Source organism: Myripristis murdjan, chromosome 7 (assembly GCF_902150065.1).
Source record: "Myripristis murdjan chromosome 7, fMyrMur1.1, whole genome shotgun sequence".
NCBI classification, from domain to species: domain Eukaryota; kingdom Metazoa; phylum Chordata; class Actinopteri; order Holocentriformes; family Holocentridae; genus Myripristis; species Myripristis murdjan.
The window spans coordinates 31,090,020-31,117,194 of NC_043986.1; the positions used below are offsets into that span (position 1 = coordinate 31,090,020).

General features: G+C 41.1%; 1 protein-coding gene across 2 annotated transcripts; it reads left to right on the forward strand.

Moving 5' to 3' along the window:
* Positions 1 to 313: 313 nt before the first annotated feature.
* On the forward strand, positions 314 to 23,458 carry dennd2c (DENN/MADD domain containing 2C). Of its 2 annotated transcripts, none has more exons than XM_030056315.1 (19): positions 314 to 758; positions 3,703 to 4,805; positions 6,212 to 6,336; positions 7,149 to 7,264; positions 7,471 to 7,629; positions 10,309 to 10,381; positions 10,630 to 10,674; positions 12,178 to 12,365; positions 12,899 to 13,008; positions 13,965 to 14,034; positions 14,688 to 14,765; positions 15,243 to 15,383; positions 16,132 to 16,280; positions 17,135 to 17,312; positions 18,277 to 18,318; positions 19,551 to 19,659; positions 20,889 to 21,131; positions 22,247 to 22,333; positions 22,430 to 23,458. In XM_030056315.1, the coding sequence occupies exons 2-19, from the start codon at positions 3,940 to 3,942 to the stop codon at positions 22,459 to 22,461; spliced, it is 2,811 nt and encodes a 936-aa protein (XP_029912175.1). In that variant the 5' UTR covers positions 314 to 758; positions 3,703 to 3,939; the 3' UTR covers positions 22,462 to 23,458. The 2 variants fall into 2 exon arrangements, with proteins under 2 accessions (XP_029912175.1, XP_029912176.1); XM_030056316.1 differs by having other exon boundaries at positions 12,181 to 12,365.
* Positions 23,459 to 27,175: the final 3,717 nt, after the last annotated feature.

A 27,175-nucleotide genomic window follows, 5' to 3' on the forward strand; every position in this document is an offset into this window, starting at 1 on the left:
AAAAAAAAAAAAAAAAAAAAAAAAAGCATACACATGCACAAGTCCCATTTCGCTCGCTTTCATCGTTCTTTACTCTGGAGGAAATACTACTGCTACTACTACTACTACTACTACTGCTGCTACTACTACTACTACTACTACTACTACTACTAATAATAATAATAATAACGTTTTGTTGTGGTCATTGTTGTTATTATATAGTTTCAGTTCACTTTTTTAGTGTCCCAACAGTGAGTTTATTTATTTATTTATTTATTTATTTATTGAGTCAAGTTGTAACCGGAAGTGGTGTCTGTTTTGGGGGGAACTTGATTCTTATTGTCCCGAGGAGGGCGAGGGCTGCGCTGATGTTCATGCTGCCTGGTTTGTTGTGTGAAGCAGAAGAAACCGTTTGATAGGGACGTTTTCCCGTCACAAGAGCACATTTATCCACTGTTAAGTTTGTCATTTATTTCTTTTTAATAACTTACCAAAGAGGACAGCAGTCGCTTCAAGCTAGCTAACGAGACTGAAAGTTTCGTCCAGAGTGAAGACCGATGGGAGCGAATGAAGCGGGGCTGTATTTGGATTTTTCTCTCTGTCAGTACCGTTGTCAACGAAAATGTACTTTGCACCTCAAAGTGCTGCGGATATAAGACACGTTTGCCTCCGTTGGGCTGCATGAAATTTGCTCTAACGTTACATTTGGTATCACTTTGGCACTTCATTCCGTAACGCTAAGTAGCTTCAGCTATCTTGTCTGCCCTGTAACTCAAGAGGTGAGTATTTACATATATTTATTTATTTATTTATTTAACACGCTATCAATTTACTGTAGTTAGACGTGCCCTCGGTGATAGCTTCTGTCGTGTGAACAAAACTGTGGTGCCAAACTCCATGTAACACACTTAAACATGGCAATATAGAACTGCCTTGATGAATTAATTATATACCTCACACTTTGTACCCTTAAAACTAGATGTTTTCTGAATCGATAGGGTCCACTCTTCAATTCGACATAATTAACACCCAACACACCAAGCGACACATTTAAAAAAAAAAAAAAAAATTCAACTTTGGGAACTAGCCTGCTTGTACTTCCACCAAACGGCACTGTGGTCTGGTAGCTAGCGAGCTGTATGGTCCAGTTATAGGCCTAAAAGTTGATATTTTAGTAATATAAAGTGCGTTCTGGTTGTTTGTATATATGCCGAATTGTAGAGTGGCTCTTAAGGGTTCAATAAAGTCTTAAGTCATCTGTTATGTGACAAAAAGTTTTTTCCTATGAGCAAATTGGAATAGTTTTGAAAGGACTTTGGTGTGTTTTTTCCCCCATACAATAGAGAACCATATGTATGAGGTCTGTTAGCAAGACTTTCTCGTCTGGATCCCTCTCTCTTCCTGTAGCTGTCACTTCTCTCAGTCAATGATTACCTACAGGCCTGCAAATTCAGCACCCAGGAGTCCATTGATTCTTTTTTAGTGTTTCTCAAACAGCAAAATTGGGATTGAGGACAGTTGAACCTGAAGTCTCAGAGGATTTTTCTATCTGATGAGAACCATCTGCAGGTGTTGCCAAATTTAGAGGAAACATGGGAGTAAATAAATAACACAAGCAGCTGTACATCTAGCTCAGCATCGGTGTTGCAGCTGTCTCAGATTCCAGGTTTGTGCCAAAGAATCTGGAGCAGAGGCCATTAAAGTGGTTTCCACAGCCATCTACAACCAAAAATGACATCAAATGTGATGGAATTTGTCATCTTAGCATCCACTGACACTGTAAAATTTGAGCAAGGGTGCACTGAAGCTGCTTTGAGGACTAGAGATCGTCCAGTGCCATATTGACACACTTTATGTTGGTGTCTCCTTTATTCTGGCACTTAGCAAACCAACAAGTTTTGCTTTATTACAACTTTAACTGTCACTGTTTACGGTAAACCACACTCGTAAAATGCCCCGCCTAGGACGCGTTGTGTCATGCCGCACTTCTTAAGGATGGTGTTTTGTGGCTGTTTTGAAGGTGCAGTTAGGTTTAATTTAGCTGCCAGGTGATGACAGGTATTGGGGATTCGTAACTTTTGTGTCTGGTTTCTACTTGGATGACTCAGAGAGTTTCACTGAAAGTATGGGGATGCCTCTCCCTAAGGTTGACAGCCTCATGGAGCTTTATGCTAGTTGATTCTGACTCGCCGTGTCTGACATCACAAGACCTCATGGTGTATTAGCCATGTCCGTTTAATTCTGTGAAAATGTGTTGTCAACTGGAGGCCATGGGAAAGACAGAATGAGACATTTTCGCAAAAGTGGCAGGATGTATTTGTGGAGACATTTCAAAGAGAACGTTTGATTATTGTCATAGGATTGGGATATGATCTGACCTAAACATAGCTCTCAAATCAGCGGTTATAGCTGGGTGCAAATCTCTGCACCATAATTATGGACAGTGTGCTGATCCTTCTTCCTGCATCTCAGGAAACGCAAGTCAGGCCTTCCTGTATAACATACCGCACACAAAGACAAGTAATGCAAGTGGGTCAGCGTAGTAGCCGCATTGTCACCGCGGGATCTGGCTGTGATTGAGTGACATTCTGGTGCGCACACGTTAGATTTAGGTCAAACTAAACAAAGGCATCATTTGCAGGCCTGACTGACTGACTGTCTCTAGTTAAATTTATTCCCCTGCCCCCCCCCCTCAGACAGCTCTGCTGGAATGCAGCTCATAGAGTTATTATGATCATGAGCTGCGCTGTGGAATTTTACCATGTCTCCCCTTCTCTAAACGTTTTCAGCCTTCGTCGTAATGTGCAACGTGTCCAAGTGGTTCAGTTCCAGCAAGCCAGGAGCCGCTGAACAAGAGTATACAGTAACCAAACTGAGGCAGCGAACATGAGTCAGAGTAAATGCTGTTTTTAAAATTTCACATCCAGTCATTCAACGGTAACATTTGATCACAAGGAACAAGATCTTAATTTGGAATATATTGCTTCATATGGTACATATTCTGTCAATCTACAACACTGGCCTCAGTTAAACTACATTACATTATGTTTTTATGTTTTTTTTGTTGCGTAGCTCAGCCACTCTGCTTTTATTCCGCTGTGCAGATAGGTGTGGTTGAGATGTTTTCCATTATCGCCCTAATTGTTTGTCATTGGCTCTTTGTATGCGCCCTGGGATTCATGTGCCTTCTTGCCTCTATAACTCTTTGAAGCCACTGTAACAAACCGCTTGAAATGTCCATTTTTCCCAGTCACTTTCTGAAAAAGAGCTTTGAGAGAACACTAAATTAGATTAAATGTTTTACTGTATCATTGGCATTTCATAGCTGGCCAGCTATGTGGTTTAGCAGTGCAGCGACAGGGAGGCCAATTCCCCTGGGGCTAGAGGAGGTTTTGGGCGGCTCAAAACACACATATACACAAACACAGACACACTCACTCTCACATCGCAGCACAATGCCGCAGCAGCCGTATTCCTGTCACTGTCTTTCCCTACTCTTGTTGGATTTATTTTTGGCAGCTAACCTTGACAAGAGCCTGTCCTTCCTGACCTTCACTCTGGCCCTACTTACATCCCGTATCTGCTTCAGAAGTGTGCTGTTGAAAACTAGTAGTGTCCCCTTTGGTTGCTCTGTTGTCTCTTTGGCCTCATGTGGAGCTGCCTGGACTTGTTTGAAGTGCCGAGTGATTGATGAGTAATTTTGTTGTCTTGTCTACTTTTCAGGTTTGTAAAGTAAAAGGAGAAGGGGGGAGAATGACACTCAACTAACTCAAGAAGACACGTGAAAACGTAGAGGAACCCTGTGGCACTGTGGCACTCCTAAACTATTCTGTCCAGGATTAATTAACCGTAAGCAGACTCACTGGGTCAGCAGTGTTTCCATCCTGCATTCTGATGAAAACCCTCATATGTTCACCAATGGAGAACTGAGGGCGAGCTTGCACACAGCCCCCCCTCAGCATGCTGGCTCTGGGGCTGGAGCAGGCCAGGCGAGGGGGCGGAGTGGTTGGTGGCCTGCAGAAACGGGGCACCGTGGCCTGGAAAGCCCCTTCCTCAGGAAGGCCCCCTTCTCATGAGCAAGGCATCAACATCAGGCAGAAGATAAACCAGTGGGAAGGCCGCAGTCACCAGTGCAGCAGTCAGGATGTCGGGGTCAAAGCACACCCTCCTGTCGTATCCCGAACTCTGTCCGCAGATCTCCTCGGGAATGGGATTTGTAGCAGTGGCTCAAGAGGCGGACTTCAAGGCAAAACTAGCCTCTCTAAAACTAAGAGCCTTGGCTTAGATTTCCGGGAAGCACATGCTGGACATACAGCAGCTGGCAGAAAGTCAGAGCCCACTCATAATTGTTCCAGTGAATTTTCAGCCAGAACCCCAGGAAATAAGCCTCTTGTACATTGGTCTCCTAAAGTGGATGCTACTAATCCTCCAGCTAAACAAATTATCACCACCAACGGGGACCAAAAAACTGACTGCATCTTGGACGTTGAGGTTCTGTCTAAACCTCTATCTCTACCAGCTGATGACCAAGAAGACAACATGCCCGCAGGGAACTTCTACACTTCTAGAGGTTTCTGGCGGAGGCTTGAGGGGGACAGATTACTCTGGGAGAAAGGAGAAGCTCAGCCTCCACCCAAACCTCAGCGGACATTCCAGTATCGGGGCACCAGTGCCACTATGGGGCAAGCGGTCCAGTGGGATAGCAGATTGTCTCCTAACAACCACATAAATGCAAAGAGCAGTGGGATAGCCCACCCACCCAGCTTCCCGCCTCCTCCATGTCCTGCTGCTAAGAACGATGGGTTTTCGAGACATAGGAAGAACAGGTGAGGCCACATACTGCACAAGAAAGTAAGCAAGTAAGCACAAGAAACAGCTTTGAAATTTTTTTCAACAAGTATGCATTTTGCATAACCTTCCATTTTTTGTTTTACTACACGGTAAATTAAACAATCCAGACTTTTCTGCAATTTTGTGTTTGAAGAAAACAATATGCCTATACATTGAAAGAGCTCTTCTGCCCCATGCTGTGGCCAAAAATACACTGGATTTTGATTGTTATTGTGATGTTTATTGAAAAGTGGAGAAAGTGAATATTTGGGGGCAGTTTTTGGGAGGGAACTGTCAGAGTCTCAGGCCCTGGCCGGGCTCCAGGTGTGATGTCACATGATATCTGGCAGCTGAGTTCACTATTGTCTGGACGTGGCCTAGTTCTTCAGCAGACACAGGTCCAGGGGTCACATTTGGTTGTTTTCACACACGCACACTATCTCACTTAAGGCTAAGTAAAACGAGACATAACACCATAACCCGTATACCTATTCAGCTATTTGGTGATTTGACTATCAGCAGTCTAGTTCCTATAATATCATCTTCAGTTGAAATGTGTCACATCATTATTGTTAGCTAAATATCATCTGTCAAGAGGTTGGTGATTAAATATCAGGAAATGTGTGTGACCCTAACCCTAACTTTGTGAAACTGAGTAAAAACAGGAAAAGAAGTTGTAAAATCTCAGTTTATTAAAGATGTGTGAAAGAATACCCTAACACATACTGTTAAAATATGAAGCTTTAATTTAGTTTGGTCAGTTTCTGTTTTTATCATCATTGCATTGTTAGGAAGTTCAATGTTTTGCTGGATTACATTATGCTCTGCTTACTGTCAATCACATGACACCCACAGGGGGAAATGGAAGTCAGTTAGGAAATAATAAATACATGTCACCATACATATTTTGTCCCATCCATGTATGCTCATTTAAGGTGTCCTTGTTAGCATGGATGTCATCTCATTTCGACACTGAAACAATAAAAATGAATTTCCTTTTCTAAGCTTGTGTTTAAAAGGTTTGTATAAAAGTTACTCTGGTGATGTTGGGTGAAAGCAGTGGATGCCTGGGGCATAGTAAACATTATTACACAGGCATTCTCAGCTGATATAATACACCAGGCTGTCCACTATCTGCCTATGAAGGCATACTGTGACAAACTTTTATCTTTGTTGACTGAAACCGTCACTGTCCACTCCTGTCTAAATCCCTGATCTGATTTTAACCTTTTTTCAGCTTCCTGCTGCAGTGCTTGATGTCAGCATATAGAAGCTGAGCCAAGTCTGTGGCTCTTTGGCTGAATATAACACAATAGCATGAACAATAGCGTGCTGGCTATCTTAGGGCAGAAGCCAGGCCCCTCTTTCTCACTGCCTTTCCTTCCCTGCCTCCCTCCTACAGGAAGTCTTTTGAGTACGAGGATGCTGTGCGTCTGACCGCCAAGCAAGGCACGCTGGGAGGCGAGGGCAGGCACTCGGGCCTCTACCATGCCTTCTCTGATGACAATATTTACGAAGACATCGTCTGTGAGTCTCACTTCCTCTTTCACATGAACCGAAGAGGACATTGTCGGCTGATTGTAAATACACTCCTTAAGCTCCTGTCACATTTTGTAGGCCTCTCAAATTGGTGCGAGTCTTGTTATAAACCAGACAAAGACAGGAAGTCATAAAGGCTATTGCAAGTCATTGAATGAACGTACTGTTCAGCTGCTGATGTCCATTTACAGCTTGTTTTATTGCTACAGCAGAGACATGGAGGGAAAGCTTTGTGAATCAGTTAATTAATCCAGAGAATGTACATCCTAATTAGTGGAGATCATTTTAGAAATGTGCCTTCAGGTTCAAAGAGACCCTTTCCTTAATGGGGCTTTCCCATTCGTCACAGAACTTCTGGAATATCGTGGCATTGCGAGTCCCCTGGAAATCCCTGGGAAGTCAGCAAATATTAGGGAATTTTAACGGGTCATATTGTGGGAATAAACCAGAATATATTTTACTACTTGTTTCACAAATTCACATCGTTGTTTTTTCTTCACAGCAGTCACAGTACAGTACAGTATAGTGGAAACCAGACTTGTTTACTCCTTAACAACTTATCTAAGCTGAAAAGCAAAGTCACCAGACCAGGAAGGAATATGTCATGGAAGCATTTTAGCCTAGTCATGGACAGTTGTGAATTTTTACATCATGCCTGCAGTGGTAATCCTCCTCAACTGCTTTGACAGGAATTCTGTTTATCTGCTTTCAAGCTAGAAACAAATGTAGTGGTATTTTTCACTATAAAGACCTTGTGATGTTTTCTGTCTAACCTTGAACTGTACCATCTTCTCTGTCAGGTGAAGTGACAAGGGAAAACCCCTATGAGGATGTGACACTGTCTCCCATGTGCCTCCCTATCACACGGACCCGACCCAGGACTGTTGCTTCAAGACAGAACCCTCATGCCCCGAAGGTAAGGCTGGATTTTACATTTAGATCTGCATTTCACAGTAATATAGTGGAGTATATTTCACCATACCTGTACGAAGGTAATAGTCTTGGTGCATGTTCCTTGAGACTCTTGAAGTTTTTCTACCAATAAGGAGGAGGGAGTAATGCATTTTACGGCTATCTATTCATCTAAGACTTAGTGCTAACTACTCAGTTCATGTGTTGCAGCTCCCTCCGAAGCCCCAGACTTTGCGAGGCTATGCTAGCAAAGTGGAACAGAAGGAGTCCCACAAATTAATGTCCCCCAGCCCCTCAGCCTTTGCAGATACTCCCAAACAAGTCACATCCCGGCGCACCAGCACTCAGAAAACACAGAAGCTGCCTCAGGTAAACTCTAGCATACTTGGATTTTGTCATCAGCCCTGCTTTAAAGGACGCCAGAGTATCATCTATCTTTTAAAGTTTACATCTCATACATTTGTATCTTAAAGGTACACCATATACTTTCACGATGCTTTAGCATTATCGGTCACCATTTCCATCAGCATCTGTATACAGACTCGAGGTCGGGGGTACAAGCTAAGTAATAATTCATTCATCAAAGGTAGAGGCAATATTTTTTACACCACAACACAAGGCTTATATAAGCTCAGAAATGTTTAAAAGAGCTACAAGTAGTATCAGGTCAAGCAACAGCCGTAGGAAACAAGACAAACATAAGTTGTCATGCTCTGTTGTTAGCAGGAAGAAGTAGGATGAGAGCAAAGGAGAACCTAGTAGCAGTGTTTGTCTAAGGGGAGCTACGCAGCATATATTGGTTACCTGAACAGCAATTGTAAAAGTGAGTCATTAGTTCCATGGATGCGGTTAGTTCACTATGATTACATTACTCCAAACTGACTGAACAAGTCTGGCCATTCAGCACATTGAAATGCATGTGTGTTAGCCTAACCCTCGCTGACACCACACTCACCAAGTTAATGCGGTCCTACACAGTCAGCGTCAGCCTGGCTTTACCTTACATGTCTGTGTGTGTGTGCGTGTGTATTTTTCTCCTTAACAAAGAAATCAAAAGAAAGTGGACGGACCGGCTCGGCTATTTTCAGAGCTGAACATCTTAGCAGCCATTAAAGTAAGAGTGGATTGACTGGTATTGATCAAGAACACGTGTGAACCCCTGCTGCTTGTTATGATCATTTGCACATTTGAGCAAGTAAATTATTACATGTTGTACCTGTTGGACGATTGGATTGGACACGAGATTCTCTGGTTTTGCCATACTCAAGAAATAGTAAGTGGCAGGTTTCCTGTTGAATGATGGGTCATGTGTTGCGTGTCAGAGGAAGCATGAGGGTGGCGCCTTGGTGAGCAGGAAGGAGAGAAGACTGAAAGAAATAGATAATGTTAGAGTGACAGAAAGTCAGAGAGCTTCTCAGAGAAGGCAGGCGGAATTCATGAATTCAAATGTACAACCCAGGGAGATGGGAAATGTGTGGAAAGAGGAGCTCTGAGCATGAGGTACAGTAATAAAACAGGGATTATGGACATGTACATCAATATATTTGACATCTTGATGTGATGCCATGGGCACTCTGCTAATGTTATGGCTATCATCCGTACTAGAAAGGATTTTAGCTTGCTAACATTAATCTGTTTCCAGTCTCAAACCCTCGAGACTTCTGTCTGCCAGCATGTTAGACAGCAGGAATATTAATCAAGCTAATTCACAAGTCACAGTTTAGTTAAAGTGAATGATTCATAGTATTTTGACCAGAGGAATGTGTCTTTATCGATGCCTTAAATCACATTACATAAGCTCGACCACTGGTTTGGTGCTAAGTGCTTGTTGCTGTGCTATTTTCTACTCTGCACTTCCCACAGATTACCTGTCAGTCAAACGACATGGGTGGGACTGTGGCGTCTTTTTCCTTTTTCCACTACTCATGCTACATACCTGAATTACCTGTTTACAAGGATATAGGCAGAATATCTGTTGTGTTGTGTCTAGGGCTGGCCAGTATGAGCAAAGCCAAATATAAATATAAATAAATATAAAAAACAGAATCTAGAAAAGGCTATTGAGTTCAGAAAACCACATGCCTTTACTGTAATTTAGCCTTTAAAACTAGGAAAACACAGCACTTGTGCCATATCTCAATATTAGAAGACAATATCCTGTCATACATCATGATACTGATATAACATTGATATCTTGCCCAGCCTTAGTTGTGTCCACAGAACTTGAATGGAGTAGAATGGTCATAGGACTGTTTGCTGGGGTCATTTGGCCAGTTCAAAATAAAGTGGCGCTTGTGCTCAGTTGCCACAGGGGCAGTGCACAAATAAGGCCAAAATGGCCTAAGTTCTTGGCAATGGCAGTGAGTCAAATAAAAATGGCTGTCGCCCTGACTGTCCTGCTATGCTGACTTGAATAGGAAAATCCATTCTACTCCAATTCAAGTTCTATGATTGTAATCAGTCAGCAACAGTCAATACCAAATGGGGCATTTTTTTTGTGAAATGAAAATGTCACAAATTATTGCTAACAATGTTACATTAATCATATAGCATCTTCTAGATATTGACAAACTTAGAATGTTAATGTTTAGGTGTTGAAAATTTGCTGTAACAATAAATTGAATGCATATTTCTATGCCGAAGAATAGCAGACTGTTATGTCAGAAGAAAATGCTTGAGCTATTTAAATAGGCTCTCACGTTAAAGGCCAGTCCTGCTCGCCTGCACAACTGGCAGAACTCTGTGTGCCTTCTTCAAGATAAGTTTCAGCTTCCTGTATGCGTCTGCTGCAGGCTTTAGCCTAGCTCATCTCAGGTCTCTGTATTAATGCATGGCCTCTACTGCCATAAAGTAGGACCAATATCAGACATGGAACAACATAGTTAAAGAGAAAAAAAGCCTGCTGGAATGTAGGGATGAAAAATTCTGGAAATCCATTATATCATTAAGTACTTAGAGGCTGTTATATCATGATTCCTTGTAATTCATTGTATGATGCTGGTAAAATTATGGGGTTTTACATGTGTCTGTGTGTATTCTGCATCACAGTATGTCAACAAGATTGAGACGATTTTTGACGCCAAGCGAGGGAAGAAGAGGGTGAAGACCCAGACACTTCGAGGTATGGCACACACACCAAACACTTTTGCAGATATCCAAATGTTACACACATCAACACGTCAATAAGATTAAGTTTAGCCTCTTGGTGGAAATACCCCGTGTTTGATGATACACACAAGGCCAGCTGCAATAGGGCCAGCCGCTTATTATCAAACAAAGACTGACTGTCTGAGTCTGATTATGGCGTCCCAATCTTTTCCATTCCTCTACCCCTCCCTAATCTCTTCTTCTTCTAATTCTTATCCACAGAGGAGACCAGCGGGACGGAGAGTGACCCTGAGGACAACACTAAAGGTATCACCATGGTTTTAACCTGAATCTAATCCCACATGAAGAAACAGGTTTCTTAAATGTAGAACATGCCAAAAGAAAAAAACACATACACACACACATCCCCCAGAAAAATTCATTGCATTGCTCTTTAATTTAATAGGACTGTGGAAGTAGTTTTCTTCTTTAGTGTCAGCACATGGTGACATATTTCATGTTGTCTGAAGAGGAAAACAAAGACACGTACTTGGCAGTATTCAAATGTACCAAGAGACTTGTAATGGGACAAGATGGGGCAGCTTACACATGTATTGTCTGCAGAATTTATGGGAGGTGATGGTCACAAATATTGTGTAGACAGATCATTAAAAGTCATTCTTCACTCTTGTGCAGAAAATGTAACAATATCATTATTTATCATTGCATCATTTCTTTATTGACAGTAAACGTCAGGCAAAAACAGCTGTGGGTATCAGCAAGGTTTATTTGAAATGTGGTTTTGTTTTTAAGGAACACTGGCACTAACATCACACATAAATTGTACTTACAGTAGAAACTGCTTAGAGTGATCATGGCTGTAGTGATCAACCGCTTATATGGACCTTGGGACAGATGCATTCCTGTACAAATGCTGTTTAATTAATTTTGTTATTGTAATCAAGTAGTACCTACAGTAAAACTTCAATTTAAAGCCGACTCCGGTCCCTCATAGAATCCAGTTTACATCAGATAGTCAAAACTAAAAATTGTTGTCATGCATCAGGCTGTTCAACCACTGCTTGTTGACAAAGGGCGGAGCAGGAGACAGCCTCTCCTGCCAGGGAAAAGCTCCTTTCTCTGGGCAGCAGCTGTGGGTTTACCCGTCACATCCTGCTTGCTGCCCCGGGACAGAATCAGCGCACCGGCTGAGGTATCGTTGTGGTTCAGAGTTTATAATTTACAGTCTGAATCTCATCAGGCTCTGATTATGTAATTATTCCACCAGGTATGAAAAGGTCGGGCTCTAGCAGGCAGGCGGTATCACACGCGTGACCACAACCATGCACTTGCAGAATGTGGGTCTAATATGTGAAAAAGTGAAATAGCCTACATACAGAGGGGAACAAAAACAAGCTGAACTCAAGCGGCTTTGGGAGTTTTACGGTGTATTTTATACACTGTACTGTATTATAATTGAATTACACAATAATTTAATTTGTGAACTGAAAAGCGTTTGAAAGAGCTGTACTGTATTTTGAGGATTCAGTAAATAGTGAAGCAGTCCCATACATTGTGTTAAATTCATGTAATAAATGTAAAAATGTCTTCGGCAAGAGAAAAATTGAAAATGTTATAATGTTAAAATATTTTTTAGAATAATCAATTGCTTGCAGTGATCAGTTTGGGCTTGGCAGATGTGATCACAAGAAGCAGTTTCTACTTTATACACTGATGCTTAAAAAGGCTACATCTTTCACCTCTAAGCATGATGGGACTTGTCCCTGGATGAGCATTACCATAATCTCCCACTGCACTGTGGGTGTCTAGCAGGCTCCAGGCGGTCAGTCTACATCCAGTCAACACTGAAGCGCCGGCCGGGCTACCGCACCCTGGAGAGGGACCTGATCCAGCTCCAGCAGCAGCAGCTCTTCCAGATCTTTGTGGTGGTGTCGCTGAGAAAGGGCTCCTCAGGAAACGCCTACTCTCCTGAGATCACACAACAGTTCCCCAAAATGGTTAGTGGAAGTCTTAAGAGAAAGAACCTTACCTTTCTTCTAGCCAAAAGGAAAATATTTGAATAATGCTGCTTTAGCTGGATGCTATTTTGTGCATGTTAATGAGGACAGTTTTATGTCATAACTTAAATCTTGTTTGACAAAAATGAGAAGTATTCTTGACTTGTGCAAGGAATTTCCACTGTTTGCTTAAGTCAATAACATAAAAACTCTGTATCTACATAGCTTAGGGGCTCACAAGTATTTTCCTGTCATTGACGCCAAATAGATATAAATCAGGCCATGGGTATAACTGGGGTTTGTCTGACCTATATAGAAATATATTTATTGTTGTTGATTTATTGATTTACAATTCAGGTGATAATGGTCGGAATTAAACTTATAAATATAACGATTCTTACACTTTATCTAATTGGGGATCATTTCCAGTGAATGAAGCTAGACTGCTCCTCATGCGGGGGTCCCAGTGGAACCCCCTCAGTGATGCTGATGAAATCCAGTACTGTTGTTAAGTAGAGTCCTTCTGTTTCCAGTTTGAGAAGTCGTCTCGCCACTCCAGAGACGCTGAGGATCGTCTGAAAGCCATTCCCAAGTTCTGTTTCCCAGACTCACAGGACTGGAGGCCGTCAGCAGACGTACCAAGGTCAGCTGAAACACCATGATAATGTCTTTTCCAGGATGCTAGAGGTTCTTATCCAAATTTAAACAAAAGTACACACCATACACAGTGGTATGCTGATAACACTCTGATTTTCTCATTTTTAAACATTCATTGCAAACAGCAGATATTTTTATTTTCACATGTTTTTGAAAAGGTGTTTTTTGCTTGTTTTTTTTTTTGCGCTCCATGCATATACTGTACATGATGTAATAAATACACTTTTGTTTTTTTTCATTTGCATAATTTGACTTAGCTCTAGTGTTGTCATTTTCGCATGCGTTTCTTCTATCCTTATTTATACCCCATGTTTTTTCTCAGCTGTATTCAATAATTTGCTGCTGCAACAAACCAAGTTCCCCACAGGGATTGTTAAAGTTTGATCTAATCTAATTCAGTCTTGAAGTGCCACAGGGCGTTGGATGGCTCTTCTGATGTGGGTTTTGATGCTAACTCATGCTATACAGAAAGATCTCTTCTTATTCTCTGTGAGTCACTAGTCCACCAACAGAGCTTTCACTTCTCCAGAGACTGACACAACTCGGCCACATGGTACAAACCTCAGTCTGCAATTCAACGCGGCATCTTCTGTTGAAACACTGTCACCCCACCCTGCTTTTCTTTACAAAGTGACTTATTGGGTTTAAGATGGGTTTTTTTCACTCTGTTCTAACGGTTTTGAAACAAAGACTGACTTTGTTTCAGTTCAACATTGTCGTTTTATATTTTTTATGCTGTAAAAGGTTAATTTGCATCTGTAGGATTTGTAAACAACTACAGAAAAGTATATCTTGACCCTAACCTATTCAACAACACATGTATATACCCAAAATTAAATCAAAAATGTCATATAAATTGTGGATTATATCTTTAAAAACCGCATTGCATCTTTCTAATCAATGTATTGTCCTCTCTCTCTTTCCCTTTCTCTCTCTCTCTAGTGAGACCTTCTCCTTTGTTCTGACGGGAGAAGACGGCAGCCGCTGGTTCTGTTACTGTCGCAAGATCCTGGTGAGTGTGGATGTGTTAACGTGTGTGCGTGAGTCATCATCTTGAGTGCGTACATATGTGTGTCTGTGATGACGTGGCTGCCCGCCAAATGCTTGCTCAACATCTCTGTGGACCAGTCCATGTGAATCACAGACAATAAACGATTTCCGAATCAATGACAGACACCAAGAGGAATTTCAGCATTTCGCCCCTCTGCCTCCCCTTACAAGGAAAACTGTTTGAATGTCTTTTCAAAACACACATTATTTATTGTGTCACATAGCATGTTATAACTCTGTTTTTACCAGCGTTTTATTAATGAAGCTTATTATCATCACTCGTGTTAGAAGTGTTAATATTAATGTTTTAGCTAGGCCTATGAAATGCACAAACCTAACATCCTAACTTTTAGAGTTTATGCTTTATTTGGAGTTTGGTGTTAGCCCTCAGACCCTTCATTTATTTTGTTTTTTTCCCCCTCAGTTCAAATTTCCATTGGAAAAACCTGTCAGACTAGTACTAAAATGGAAAACCAGCTCTATGAAACAAGCTCCTGATATGTCATTGTTCTAATTCTAGTTCAGCTCAACATTGGCTAATATATTTTACTAATGGATTTTGCCATCGATTAGCAATGTTGTGTGTCTATATCAAACCATGTCTGTGTCTTTAAGCCCAGTGGAAAGGGGAAGAGGCTTCCTGAAGTGCACTGTATCGTCAGCAAACTGGGCTGTTTCAACCTGTTCGCAAAGGTAAACACTCAGATGTTGCACCTGGCATGCTGAATAATTGTAGTAGACATGACATCACAGACCGGGGTTATGAACTCTTTGTTTCTGGCCAGAGATGACTTCAGGGGATGTTGGACTGATGTTTGCTGAAATTCAGTGGTATTCCCCTTGAGGATTTTGAAAGCCACTGTCTTGAAACTCTTTGTGTATATTTGGGTGGAATGAGGCAACACTGGAAGATAATCCTGGCTAATCTGTGGGTGTGCTTTTCCAAAAGGGTTTTGTGTGCATGTGGATGTGTCCCACCCGTTTTCCCTTTGGCCAAAAGAAATGTACAAAACGACAGGTGTGACTATAGTCTTGACAAAAAGGGCATTCACATGCACAGCTGCATGCAGCAGCTTCTGTCCAAGTTTTTTGCAAGTCTTCCACTTTGAAGACAATAATTAGCAGCAGCTCTGTCAGCCGGTGGAGTCAGGTGTGTGTCTCTCTGTCTAGATCTTGGAGGAGGTGGAAAGACGGCGGGAGATTTCCCCGGCGCTGGTTTACCCCTTCATGCGCAGCGTCATGGAAGCCCCATTCCCGGCTCCTGGACGCACCATCACAGTGAAGAGCTTCCTCCCTGGTGCTGGGAGCGAGGTAATGCCGAAATGAGAAGAGGAACTGCTAATTACTAGTCCTGTTCCTCCTAACCACTCCTTACCACTGACTATGACTCAACATGAGAGGTTATCTTTGTGCACAATAGACATAGCTATTTTAGAGCTGAAGGGTTTGTGTTGTAACAACTTGGACAAAAAAAATCAGGGCTGTACAAATAAAGTTCAGTGCTGGGATGCCACGTCGGCTTCAGGCAATGAGGAGGAGGTTCTGTTGTTTACTGGGTTTTCGGTCGGTCTGTCACTCTTGGTCATTAACATTTAAGACGAACTCAGTCTAAATGAAATAATAAACCCTTCCCTTATGAGTACATTAAAGGGGATGCTCATTTTCCCTCGAGGGCAAAATCACTTCAAACGGCGGTCCATGGTTTACTGAAAGTCAACATGGGGGGCCAGAACATGAACATGTTTTGAAAACCCTGGTCTAGTAAACAAACACGATTGGTAGAAAAGAGGCAAAAATGGAAACCAAAGTAAATACCGCAATGTTTGGTCAGTCCAGAGTCTTAGTCACATGTCAAAACCCTTTTTCCACTGGTGCTCCTATTCTGTGACCATTGTGGTTTTTGTTGATGCCATTGTCTTTTTGACTGCTATTTTTAGACACTCAGCATTAGTATGAGAAGTTTGTCTTTGCTGGTGTTCACACTACAAGCTGCAATTCTGTGTTTGCACTTGGAGATACTTTCTATGAACATGTGTTTGTCCTCTTGTTGCTCTGCCAGGTTTTGACCCTGTGTCGACCTGTGGACTCCAGGCTGGAGCACGTGGACTTTGAGAGTCTGCTGCAGTGTCTCAGTGTTGGGAAACTCCTGCAGGTGTTTGCCTCCCTGCTGCTGGAGAGGAGGGTCATCTTCATCGCTGACAAATTGAGGTATAGCCTCCTGCTGTGCTAACACACAAAACAGCTGGAAGACCTGTTGGACATCATCTGTCTCTGTTTTTACCCAGTGTGTCAGCTCACTAAGAGCTACAGCTACTAATACTGTTTGCCACTAAACCCTGTTTATATTGCCTAAATATTTGAGGACAAAGTAGAGCATTCACTGATGGCTGACTAAATGTTATTTAGTCAGTGTGATACAACAGCAGGCAAAGGTCACCAACTATTTTGCATGGAAGCTAAGAGGGAACAAACTACAACTGGTGGCTTTTCAGCTGTGTTCATACTGTTCTGCTTTTTTTCAAACTGCCAGTGGCTTTTTAACAGTAAAGATAATGTGTAGCAGCCGCAAGGTGGATGGGAGGGGTCTGCCTGCGAAGAACTGCTGAGCTTGGCTTGTTTTAAGCAGAGAAGGGTGCTTTCTATAGTGGAAAAAAATTCAGCTTTGTATAGGAGCTTATAAAGCAAGTCGACGAGTCACAGTGAATTTGTCAGTACACAGGCAGCTGACTTTATGTTGGAACATCAGTCAGAGTGAGAATGGAGAAAGCAGCCGTGGAGAAGTTGGTAGGAATTATAACTGTGTTAATAGAGTCAGCGTTGCTGCGCTTTGGCTGCGTTGTGGTTGTGCAGAGAAGCAAAGAAGCACTGCTTGCTGATAATGGCAGCCATTGCAGCTTGTTGCCATGGAAATGTGGCTGAGTCAGCTTTTTTTCCACAAATAACGAAGAAATAGTGTAAACACAGCCTTGTCAGTGGATGACGATTGACCTCTTTATGTGAGAACTGTTGACTAATAACTGGCGTTGCTTCCCTGTTCTTCCCCTCCCTCCCCCACACTGCAGTGTGCTGTCTCGGTGTGGCCACGCAGTGCTGGCGCTGCTCTACCCGTTCACCTGGCAGCATACCTTTGTGCCCGTGCTGCCGGCCAGCATGCTGGACATCAGCTGCTCCCCCACCCCGTTCCTCATGGGGGCGCTGGCACCCTGCCTGCCCCAGCTGCTGGAGCTGCCCATTGAGGAGGTCAGTAAGGATATATTACCTGCAGATTTATTATGTCGAGGGTTTCCAAGTCTCATTTTAAAATAAACCAGTCTGTCTACAGACCATTTGATCCCAACCTGTGTGTGTGTGTGTGTGTGTGTGTGTGTGTGTGTGTGTGTGTGTGTGTGTGTGTGTGTGTGTGTGTGTTGCACAGCTTCCTCTGTTCTCACTGTTCTGTAGCTTTTATCAATAAAATGAAGACAAATTTGGACCTCCTATGCAGTGGGTTTTTCTACACAGAACTTGAATGGAGTAGAACAGTCATAACCCTATTTGCTGTGGTCATCTTGCTGGTACAGAATAAAATGGTGATTATTTCTGTTTGCTGTGTTGACAAGTCACGCACCTGCTTGAGAACTGACTAGATCAGAGTCAGAAATACTGTATTGATCCCCAAGGGGAAATTAGGTGTATATGGGTAGAAATTGGGTAGAAATGTCATGCTGTGGCTGTAGCCTGAAAATGGATATTACTAAAAGAATTGTGAAGCTGTGAATCAGTGTGTCCTGGTGTGTTACACGATATTAGCATGACATTAGCAAGATCAGGTTTCTCCTGTTAGCCCAGTCAATATGTGCTAACTAGTAAACCTAGCTGGTTAGCATCATCAAACATGCCTTGTGCATAATGTAACTCTGTAAATGCTGCTGTAGTTGTCGTTCAGCCCAACTTTAGTGGAGAAGAAAAGTGTTTACTAACTTTAAACGGCAAACATACGATAGCAAAGGTACACATAAAAATGGCTGCTGCTCCGACCACTCTACTCTGTTCACGTTCTGTGGTTTCTCATCAGATGAAACTAATGATCCCCATGGTGATGTTGGATGATGTCATGCTGAATTATCTGGAATATATTTACCATTTTACATTTGACATACCTACCAGCGTTCTGGTAGACGTTTACTATTGAGACAAACAGTAATTTGCTCTGGTTTCTCCCCAGGTGCTCATAGTGGATCTGTGTGCAGACAAGTTTGTCGTTCAGGTGTGTACACATCATCTTATATAATGTGAATGATAGGTGTGGTTTCAGCTGGAGCCCACGGATGGTTCTGCCTGCACTTGTCTGTTGTTTGCACCTACAGTGTTTTTAAAAGTGACAGAAACAAAGTGACTCCACAAACACGACCACCAAAGCTCTCAAAGACATTAGCAGTGATCATTCAGTCTGTTCAAATCAAAATGTTCATTCAGTTGTGTGTAGGTTTTGTTTTGGCTGCCTTTTAATTGACATTTAATTCAACAGGTTTCATATCTTGTCTTTTTCAGCCACAGTCTCTTCCAGCTGTTAACTCTAAACTAATGAAAACAGACTCAGATTAACTTGCCTCTGTAACTTTTTGACTCTGCAACATTTGAAGGTCTAGCTTTGTGAACAGGGTGTCCACAAGGCTGTAGAGGTCATAAATATTTTTTTTAATTTTATTTATTTATTTATTTTTTTACATATACAGGGCTTAAAAGTCATTAAATTGTCTTAATTTTTAAGTCACAAGGTCTTAATTTCAACATCACTTTTTTATAATTTCATTTATCCATCCATCCATTTCTTTCTTTCTTTTTTATTTGCAAAGTTCCTTTTAATCTAGTGATCTAATAATATCCTTATACTGAGCTACTCATCTGCACTTAGCCTGTTGCGGGAACAGCTATTGTAGATTAGCCTAACTCAGTTTATACTCACCTGTCATACTGACCTTTGGATTGACATCCAACAAAATCCTTGGACTTACTTGTCCTGCGTCCTGTGAGGGAAAACGTAATGGATGGAATAATATCAGTTGCACCTGCTATAATACTTAGAAAACTTAGAATAATTGATAGAATCGTCTAGTTAATAAGCTAACATATTCCCACCCAGAACTTCTATCTGCACTTGACCAAATATATAGTACTTTACTTTACGCTTACCTGCTTATTTTAGACAAAAAAGATAATTTGCTTAGAAAACATATGTCAAATTTTGTTAAACTCTGTTAAACTCTGATTCCTGTGGACACCCTGATGACGCAAATACAGGTTACAACCTCAGTCCAGCATTATTTGAATAGACTGAATAAAGGAATGAGGGACATTAAACACACCAAGGGCCACCTGTGGCATGAACGCCTTTATAGATGCAGTTACTCCAGCGGTGGTAGTTCACCAACATGCTCTCAGTGTTCAACAAGAGTTTCCTAGGGTGTTAATGTTTACTTCTCCTGTGTTGCGCGGCAGCTGGGCGATGAAGACTGCATCCTGCCCAGTAAACTGCAGGCAGCGCTGCAGCAGATCCTGGAGGAGAGGGACGACCTCTTGAGACAGGAGGACGCTGACAGCTCAGGAGGTCAGCATGGCAAAAACATCACCCACATTTCATTAAGAGATATTTCACTTAAAGGCCCTGCAGTCACTACTTGTCCATATAAACTGACTTGTTCCTCTCATTCTTTCCTCAAAATGTCGATGAGTATTATAGCAAAGCAGGAGGCCCTCCCATTCTGGAAACGTAGGGATGCACCGATCAGGTTTTCAAAGGCAGATTCTGACTAGCAGTTGATGGTAGATCTCTTACGAATCAACAACATCAACAACACATTACATGTTAAAGTGGACAGGAAGAATAAATAGTAAAATTCCAATCTAGCATGGTGTTGAACAGAATGTTCTCATAGCTGCTCATTCATGTGTTAATAAATCATAGGTGTTATCCCAAACAGTAATTACATGTTAGTGTGCACTTGAAGACTGAGGTGCTTGTTTACTCAGCTACTGCCTCTGCAGCCTTCAGCTCTGCCTTCTGTCCAGTACATTAAACTGCTTCTATTCTGTGATCAGAGGCTGTGAAATTCAAATCACAGTGTCAGAAATGAGCTGTCAGTGCCAGATGGACGACATGCTACCAATGGTCTGCACACTGCCGCACATTGGCTCGAATTTTTTACTGCAGACACTTGACCTCTTTCCTGATCCAGCTATTTAAACTTTTTTATTTCTTATCTGGATGGGGCAGTTGCAATGCTGACTGGCCAGTTACCAATGACCTATTTGGAATATTTATTGGAAAGCTATGACCGGTGTCTGATCGATGCACCATTACAAAAAAAACTGTTGAAATGTCTTAAATCATATTATGCAAACACAAGGTGGTAAAATGTATCAGTTAAATGTACCATTTGAACACTGTGATTAAGTTTTAGTGGTTTTGAAAAATGTGGTTCCTTGGTGTTCCTTTTCCATAATAAAGACTCTCCATAAATATTCCCATAGGCACTACATTGACCATATCTCACTATGTGCTATCATTTACCTCTAGTCACATTACTATAATTTTCCTGTTGTTTTGAATATTTATATTGCATGTTTTTCCAGATGTTATAAGATAATTGTAGGTCTTCTGAATCAGCATAGCCATGGCAGTTATATTCTCACAAGTCTGTACTTTAATTGAACTTAATGAAAATTGCATACCCCACTGTGCAATTTCTTATTCTACAGATATGTTATTATTCATCTGCCATCAGAATCTCTCATTTAGTGCCTCTTTTCCTCTTCATCTGTCTCTGGGCCGTTCAGGTCAGCAGGCAGAGCTGAGCTCACTGGTGTCGGAGGCTTTTGTTCGGTTCTTCGTGGAGCTGGTGGGCCATTACCCCCTCCACATGGTCGAGACCTCCAACGGAGGCAAGGAGCTGCAGCGTGACAGTTTCCGCAAATCTCATCCCTCCCGTGGAGTCCGCCAGTTCCTGCAGCTCTTCATGGACACTCAGATGTTCGCTGGCTTCATTCAGGACAAGGAGCTGCGCAAGGGAGGGGGCAAAGGTACGCAGTGTGCCAGAGGCTGGGTTCACCTGCACAGACAGCTGTCCTGTCATACTGCAGTTCAAACAAAACTCAACTTTGGTAGAGTGTTGGCTTTTACAGTTAAAGGGGTGTTGTATGAGTCCACATGGTGGTGAAATGTCCTCATTAGTTGCTCCAGTTGCTCTGTGTCCCTTGCACTGATAATCCACAACACAATATTTATACCTCTCCTTTCACTTTCTTAGCACGGCAAAACATCTCCCAAACTAACACTTTTAGCACATAAACAAGCATGAACAAAGTGGATTATGCCTACATAAAAAAAAAAAAAAAAATACAAAAGCAAGCCCCAGTAGCTTTTATTGTAAATGCAATTATTTCTTAAATCAGTATGTTTCTTCCTGGCACAAGGTTAGTATGCGAAAGCTACCTGCAGACACTACCTGCCAGATCTGCTTTCCAATTCAAAAAGGAAAATCACCGAAAGAGCTGTGTAATTTCCTCAAAAAATGAACACCAGGCCTTGTTGTTGTTTTTTTATTGGTATAATCTCCTTTGTTCGTATTGGTTTATGTGCTAAAAATATTATTTGGGACCGGTTTTGCTGCCCCATGTTGGTAGATGGAGACACAGAAATATAGTATTCCTGATTAGCAGCCAAGGGGAACATGGAGCAACTAATGAGGATATTTCACCAACATGTGGACCCCTATAACCCTCAGGTAACTATACAACCCAACACTCGACCAATTTGGAGTCTCCTTGTTGCCCTGAATAAACCCAATTACAAGAATATTCCTGTCACCTGCAAGCTGCCCCTTACGTCTCTGAGCACATTGTACCCACAGTGCTGTGCATGTCTGAGTTTGTACAGAACGAAAAATATGGGAACACGGGGATCCAGGCACCTAATCTGGGTTATTCAAAATGTGTTAGGACATAAAACGCGTTGACCTAAATCAAGGTTATTTGAGGAACTGAATTCTCTGTGCATGTAAACAAGACCACACAGGAGGAATAGAAATGTATTGCTGTACAGATAACGTTGAGATTTTGTATTGAAAAAACATAAACTTGGATATCTACCTCAGTGCAAGTCCTGTGATAACTAAACATTCCCAACCATCTCTTAGGTCTCTTTGAAGTCAGAACAGCTGAGTATCTGGATTCATATCCTGAACCAGAGCCAAGTGGTGTGAACAAATTCCTCAAAGGACTGGGTTAGTGTTGCTCCGTTCTTACAGTTTTACGAAAAACTTTAGTAAAAGGTTGGTTTTCAAGGTCTAACTATTTTTTGTGATTGTTTTTTTTTTCAGGGAATAAGATGAAGTTCCTACAGATTAAATGAGAAAAAGGAGGTGGAATCCTTGTGTGAACAGAAGGGCGCGGTACAGTCAGCTCTGCTCCACAGTGAAGAGTTTGGCTCATAGAGGATTTATCTCATAGGTGTGGATGCACATATAACATAGAACAGTGCACTTGTCATTGGAAGAAACTGGAAATGTTTGTTTGTTTGTTTGTTTTTTGGTTTTCCCTTTTATTTCTACCATAGTTTTACGAAGACATTGGGACCAGGCACTCAGCCCTATGAATCTACAGAATGCATTTCAGCTACTTAACCTCAGTTATTAACTTGAACACATATTGTTGTACCTAACTATTAATCTTGTGAGTTCTTTTCATTCAGTGTAACTGTTTGGTCCAAGTGTTCTAGAAATAGATGTGTTTTTATGTTGTTGAATGTAAGCATGTCTAGTTGGAAGAAGAGAAATGTTTTTTTTTTTTTTTTACTCCAGACTTGGATTCAGCTCTTACACAATAATGTTTGCATTTACAGTTTATAGTGCATGTGAATGCACTTACATATGTCACATTTCAATACTTACATACTTTAGGAGATGAAAGTAATTTATGTTTTTCCAGCCAACAGCATGTTTAGATAATAACTGCTGGATTACGGTTCCACTACTTGCGTTCCTTTTGGCACATTCTGTAAAAACACATTCTGTTTCTGTCTCGTTTGCATTTCAGATTGACGGGAGGTTTATGTGCTCTGAGCACACATTTCAAAGTATTTGGACTCGGAATACATCTCATGTATCCAACATTTAGTCGGACCAAAATGAATATCTGTAAATGTTGAGGAAGCTCCAATTTTTTTTCACAGGTCTGTCTTACCTTGAATTGACTTTTCTGTCAACTGGAGTTGGAAATACTTTATATCTACTTTACATTTTGCACAGTGTTGAGAATCAGTGTACAGTCTTTTGAATATTTTTGTAAGCATGTTCAGCATACTTTTTAAATAAATGTGTTCCCACGGACAGTAAGTATTACTTGTCCACTAAGCCTAAGTTTTTGCATAAGCCTTGCCAGTTGTGATGTGATATTACAAAACTGGCTGCTCTTTTTTTTTTTTTTTTTTATCAGCGTAGAACTGTAGCACTTTTCCCATAGTTTCCCATTTCAGGGTATTTTAAAGTTTTAAGACAGATAAAACTTACATTCACAAAAGAGTATGTAGAAAACTCTTAATGCACTGTCACTTCTAAAAATCCATACTTACAGACATCTTGAGACTCTTGTCAGGTTCTTTTTCCAGCCATTTTCCCATTCAGAGCATCTTTAAGAGGCTTCAGCTGAGACTATTTGCGTCTTAAGTGCTCAGAGGCAGTATGGAGACAGGAAATCCTCAGTCAAAGTGAAGGAAGGTTTGAGTTTCCAAATGTGGAGTTGATCAGTGCTGCCACTCAACATATCCAGTCAATGAAATACAAGTACATACATGTACATTTCACTCAAAGTATCATGTACCTTTAACAAAAACATACGTTTTCCAATGAAGTGTTTTTTGTTTCTTTATTATCAAACTGAATGGGTTTGCAAAAAAAAATAGATTTGAGAGCACAACTATTGACGCTGCAATCCAAAAAAAAAAAACATTTTTTGCAAGTAAATAAATTTATGATTAAAATGCAAATCCAAATTGTTTGTTGTTGAATGCAAAAATTTCTGTTTGCGGCCAATACAGACAGGTCTTCCATCTCCCAGCATAGATCCTGCCCACAAGATTCAGCTCAACAGCAAGCAAAACTTTGGGAATCACAAACAAAATTTTGCATACTTGCAAAAAAAAAAAAAAAAAGGAAAAAAGAATTGCAGCATTGATAATTTTGCTCTCAAAAATTTTTTTTTAATTGTAAACCTATACTGTTTGATTGCATGTTAAAGAAACAAAAAACCCACATGAATTACAAATCAACCTCCTAATTTGCATTTTTCAGCACATTGTGTGAAATACTTGTTCGGCACGGCTGCTGCTTCTGCTAATGTTTCACCTTATTTGTCAAGTCCGTTTTTGGTTATTAACACAAATAGGGCCCACTAAACAAAGCGGGCCCTGGAATATGATGAGTGAGACAGCCCACTGGTACAGAGGAGCTGATCCCGAGGGGCATCTGTGAACTGAATGCACTGTTTGGAGCCATGCCCTGCGAGAACACAGGTGGAGGATTCTGGCAGAACAGGTTCTTCTGAGGAGCTGTTGGCTTTTTCAGGTAGTCATCCAAGAGTGTCACCGCCATGACCACATGGGGGCAGTATCTCCACATGCTTACAGTGCTGGGGGAAAAAAAAAAAAAAAGTTTTGTTTTTTTCACAGTCCTAAGCACTTTGTGAAGTCCTCCTCCACTCCTCCACTACTGGAACTTTTTTTTGTTTCATGCATTAACATCAGCATCTTATAGGTAATATATCTGATATTTATCATTATGCTTGGATGATAAATATAATCAGAATTTCAGCCAAGTGATGGAAGTTATTCAGCAGGGCAAGAAAATAAGAAAATATAAAAAATATTTTTTGTGTGCATGGTGTGAACTCTGACCTTGTGTGTATTTACCACAGGATGCTAAACCTACACAGCACTGATTCAGAGAGAGAGAGATGAACAGACCTGGCACAGATAACATGAAGAGTATGAATGTCTTCGATGTTTGGTACACACTTGAAAAATATATCTCTGCCCTTGGGAATGGGAACCTTACTCATTGCTTCTCTTTGGTTTGACTTAATGGATACTGAAGGCATTAGTGTACTATTAGAATGGCTTCAACAAATTACACAAAGCATGATATGAATCCATTTCAGGTTTATGGAGGTCATAGAGTTCTCTTTTCCATTTGTGAACTATACTGCAGCCAATGTGAGGAATATGGGTAGCATTAGTCATTTTGAAGACAAAGCAAAAAATAAAGTAAAAATCATTGCCTTGAATTAACCTGTTCTTTTGCAATATTTTTGATGAGCAGTCCATTCGTTTGCATCCAGTGACTTGTGTGACTGATCCATATCTTTTGTGCAAGAAGTAACAGTTACAGTGAGTGATTGTAATAGTCTCAAGGCTATTCTCCTCAAAGCCCAAAGGTTATGGGTTGCTTCTTTTCTTGGAATGTCTGTGAATTATATCTTCAATGCGTCATGTTCAATGACGGATGTAAACGGCATGACTGGATACGTAGATACTGCGTTGTGCACTATGAGGGAATTTGTCAACATAGCCTGAACATGGAAATATTAAAAGCAGTGAAAGCATGTAAGACAGTTCACAACAAGTTAATTTATTCATGTAGCATTTAATCGCAACAGTGCTTTGTAGGACTTAACAAGGAATGAGCCTGTCTCAATCTAACTAATGAACAATTAATCAAAATACAAGGACACAAAACATAGCACAAGAGCCAAGCCCTCTGAGCACCGCCAGCCTTGGACCCTCAATGCAAGCAAGAAAAACTCATCAAGAAAAAATGGCAGAAAACTCAAGTTAACCAGACATGAAGACCTATTGGCATTGGAGATACACCAACATAATACAGAAACAAGATCCCACTTCAAATAAAAATAATATTTATCTTGGAATACAGCAACCACTTCTGCTTCTACCAGATATTTATTAACACCTCATTTATGTATCTCTTACCAAAACAGTTATAAAATGTTTGGCATGAATAAAAGAAAAGCAATAATAGTAAGAACAAAGGGTACACGACAAGGCCAAATACATAATGCAAGGTTTAAAAAATGTTATAAATAAGCACAATTCCCAAAAACCCAAGTAAAAGGAGCATAAATAAAGGGTTTTTAAGAGAGATGTGAAAAGCTCCGCTGGCTAGCCTGGTTGTTCCAGTGTCTATAGCAGCCCTGATGGCAAAAGCCTGGTCATTTGGTCTTTCTTGGTCTGGATGGTGGGATGATTGGGGGGTTTAAGGCTGGACTCGAGTTCATTCAGGGTTAAAAGCAGTTAAAAGCAGTATAAACATCAGCTAGCCCAACATGTGCCTTAAACAAGCTCAATAAAATCATAAAATCAATCCGAGATTGAACAGGAAGCTGGTGGAGGGAAGCCAAGATGCGAGTCTTTGTTCTCGGTCCTTGTGAGCGGTCGAGCTGCAGCTTTTTGCAGTAGACTCTGCTGGCTCAGACAGCTCAGAGTGTACAGGGAGTTACAATTGTCAAGTCAAGATTGATAAAAGCACGACAGGTTCAAGGTTCTCCAAGAATAAAAATAACCAGTTTTAGAAAGCGCTGCACAACATGTTTATTAGACATGTTTATCTAAGTTGAGAAGATGGTCAAAAACTCATTTGGGGTTACATTTGAATGAAGTGTGCACTCTAAACATTCAGGATAAGTTCAGATTTGTCCATATTCAAATGAAAGACATTTTGTTGCATCCAGTTTTTCGGGTCTAAAAGGCAGTTATGGAGTGTACACAATGGTTTTATATTGTTTGGATTAAAGAAGAGCAACAATTGTGTGTCATCTGCATAACAATGGGCACTGCTATGATGTGTATCACAAATGATATGCCTAAGTTTTAGCATAAAGACAGACAAAGGAATTGGCCTGAAGGTAGACCCCTGGCATACCCCACAAGTCATCTGATCTATTTTGCAGATAGTACTAAAACCAATTAAAACCAATAACGAATATGCCAATCCAGTGTTTGACATTTAAGCAAAATCTACACTCTGAAACTTGTCCGCGTCATTTACCCTCATAAA

Bases quoted from the DNA above. Each gene is read 5' to 3' on its own strand.
- dennd2c (XM_030056315.1), top strand. From the start codon at position 3,940: ATGCTGGCTCTGGGGCTGGAGCAGGCCAGGCGAGGGGGCGGAGTGGTT. The intron at 7,265-7,470 runs GTAAGGCTGGAT...CATGTGTTGCAG, and splicing joins AGAACCCTCATGCCCCGAAG to CTCCCTCCGAAGCCCCAGAC. The intron at 10,382-10,629 runs GTATGGCACACA...TCTTATCCACAG, and splicing joins GAAGACCCAGACACTTCGAG to AGGAGACCAGCGGGACGGAG.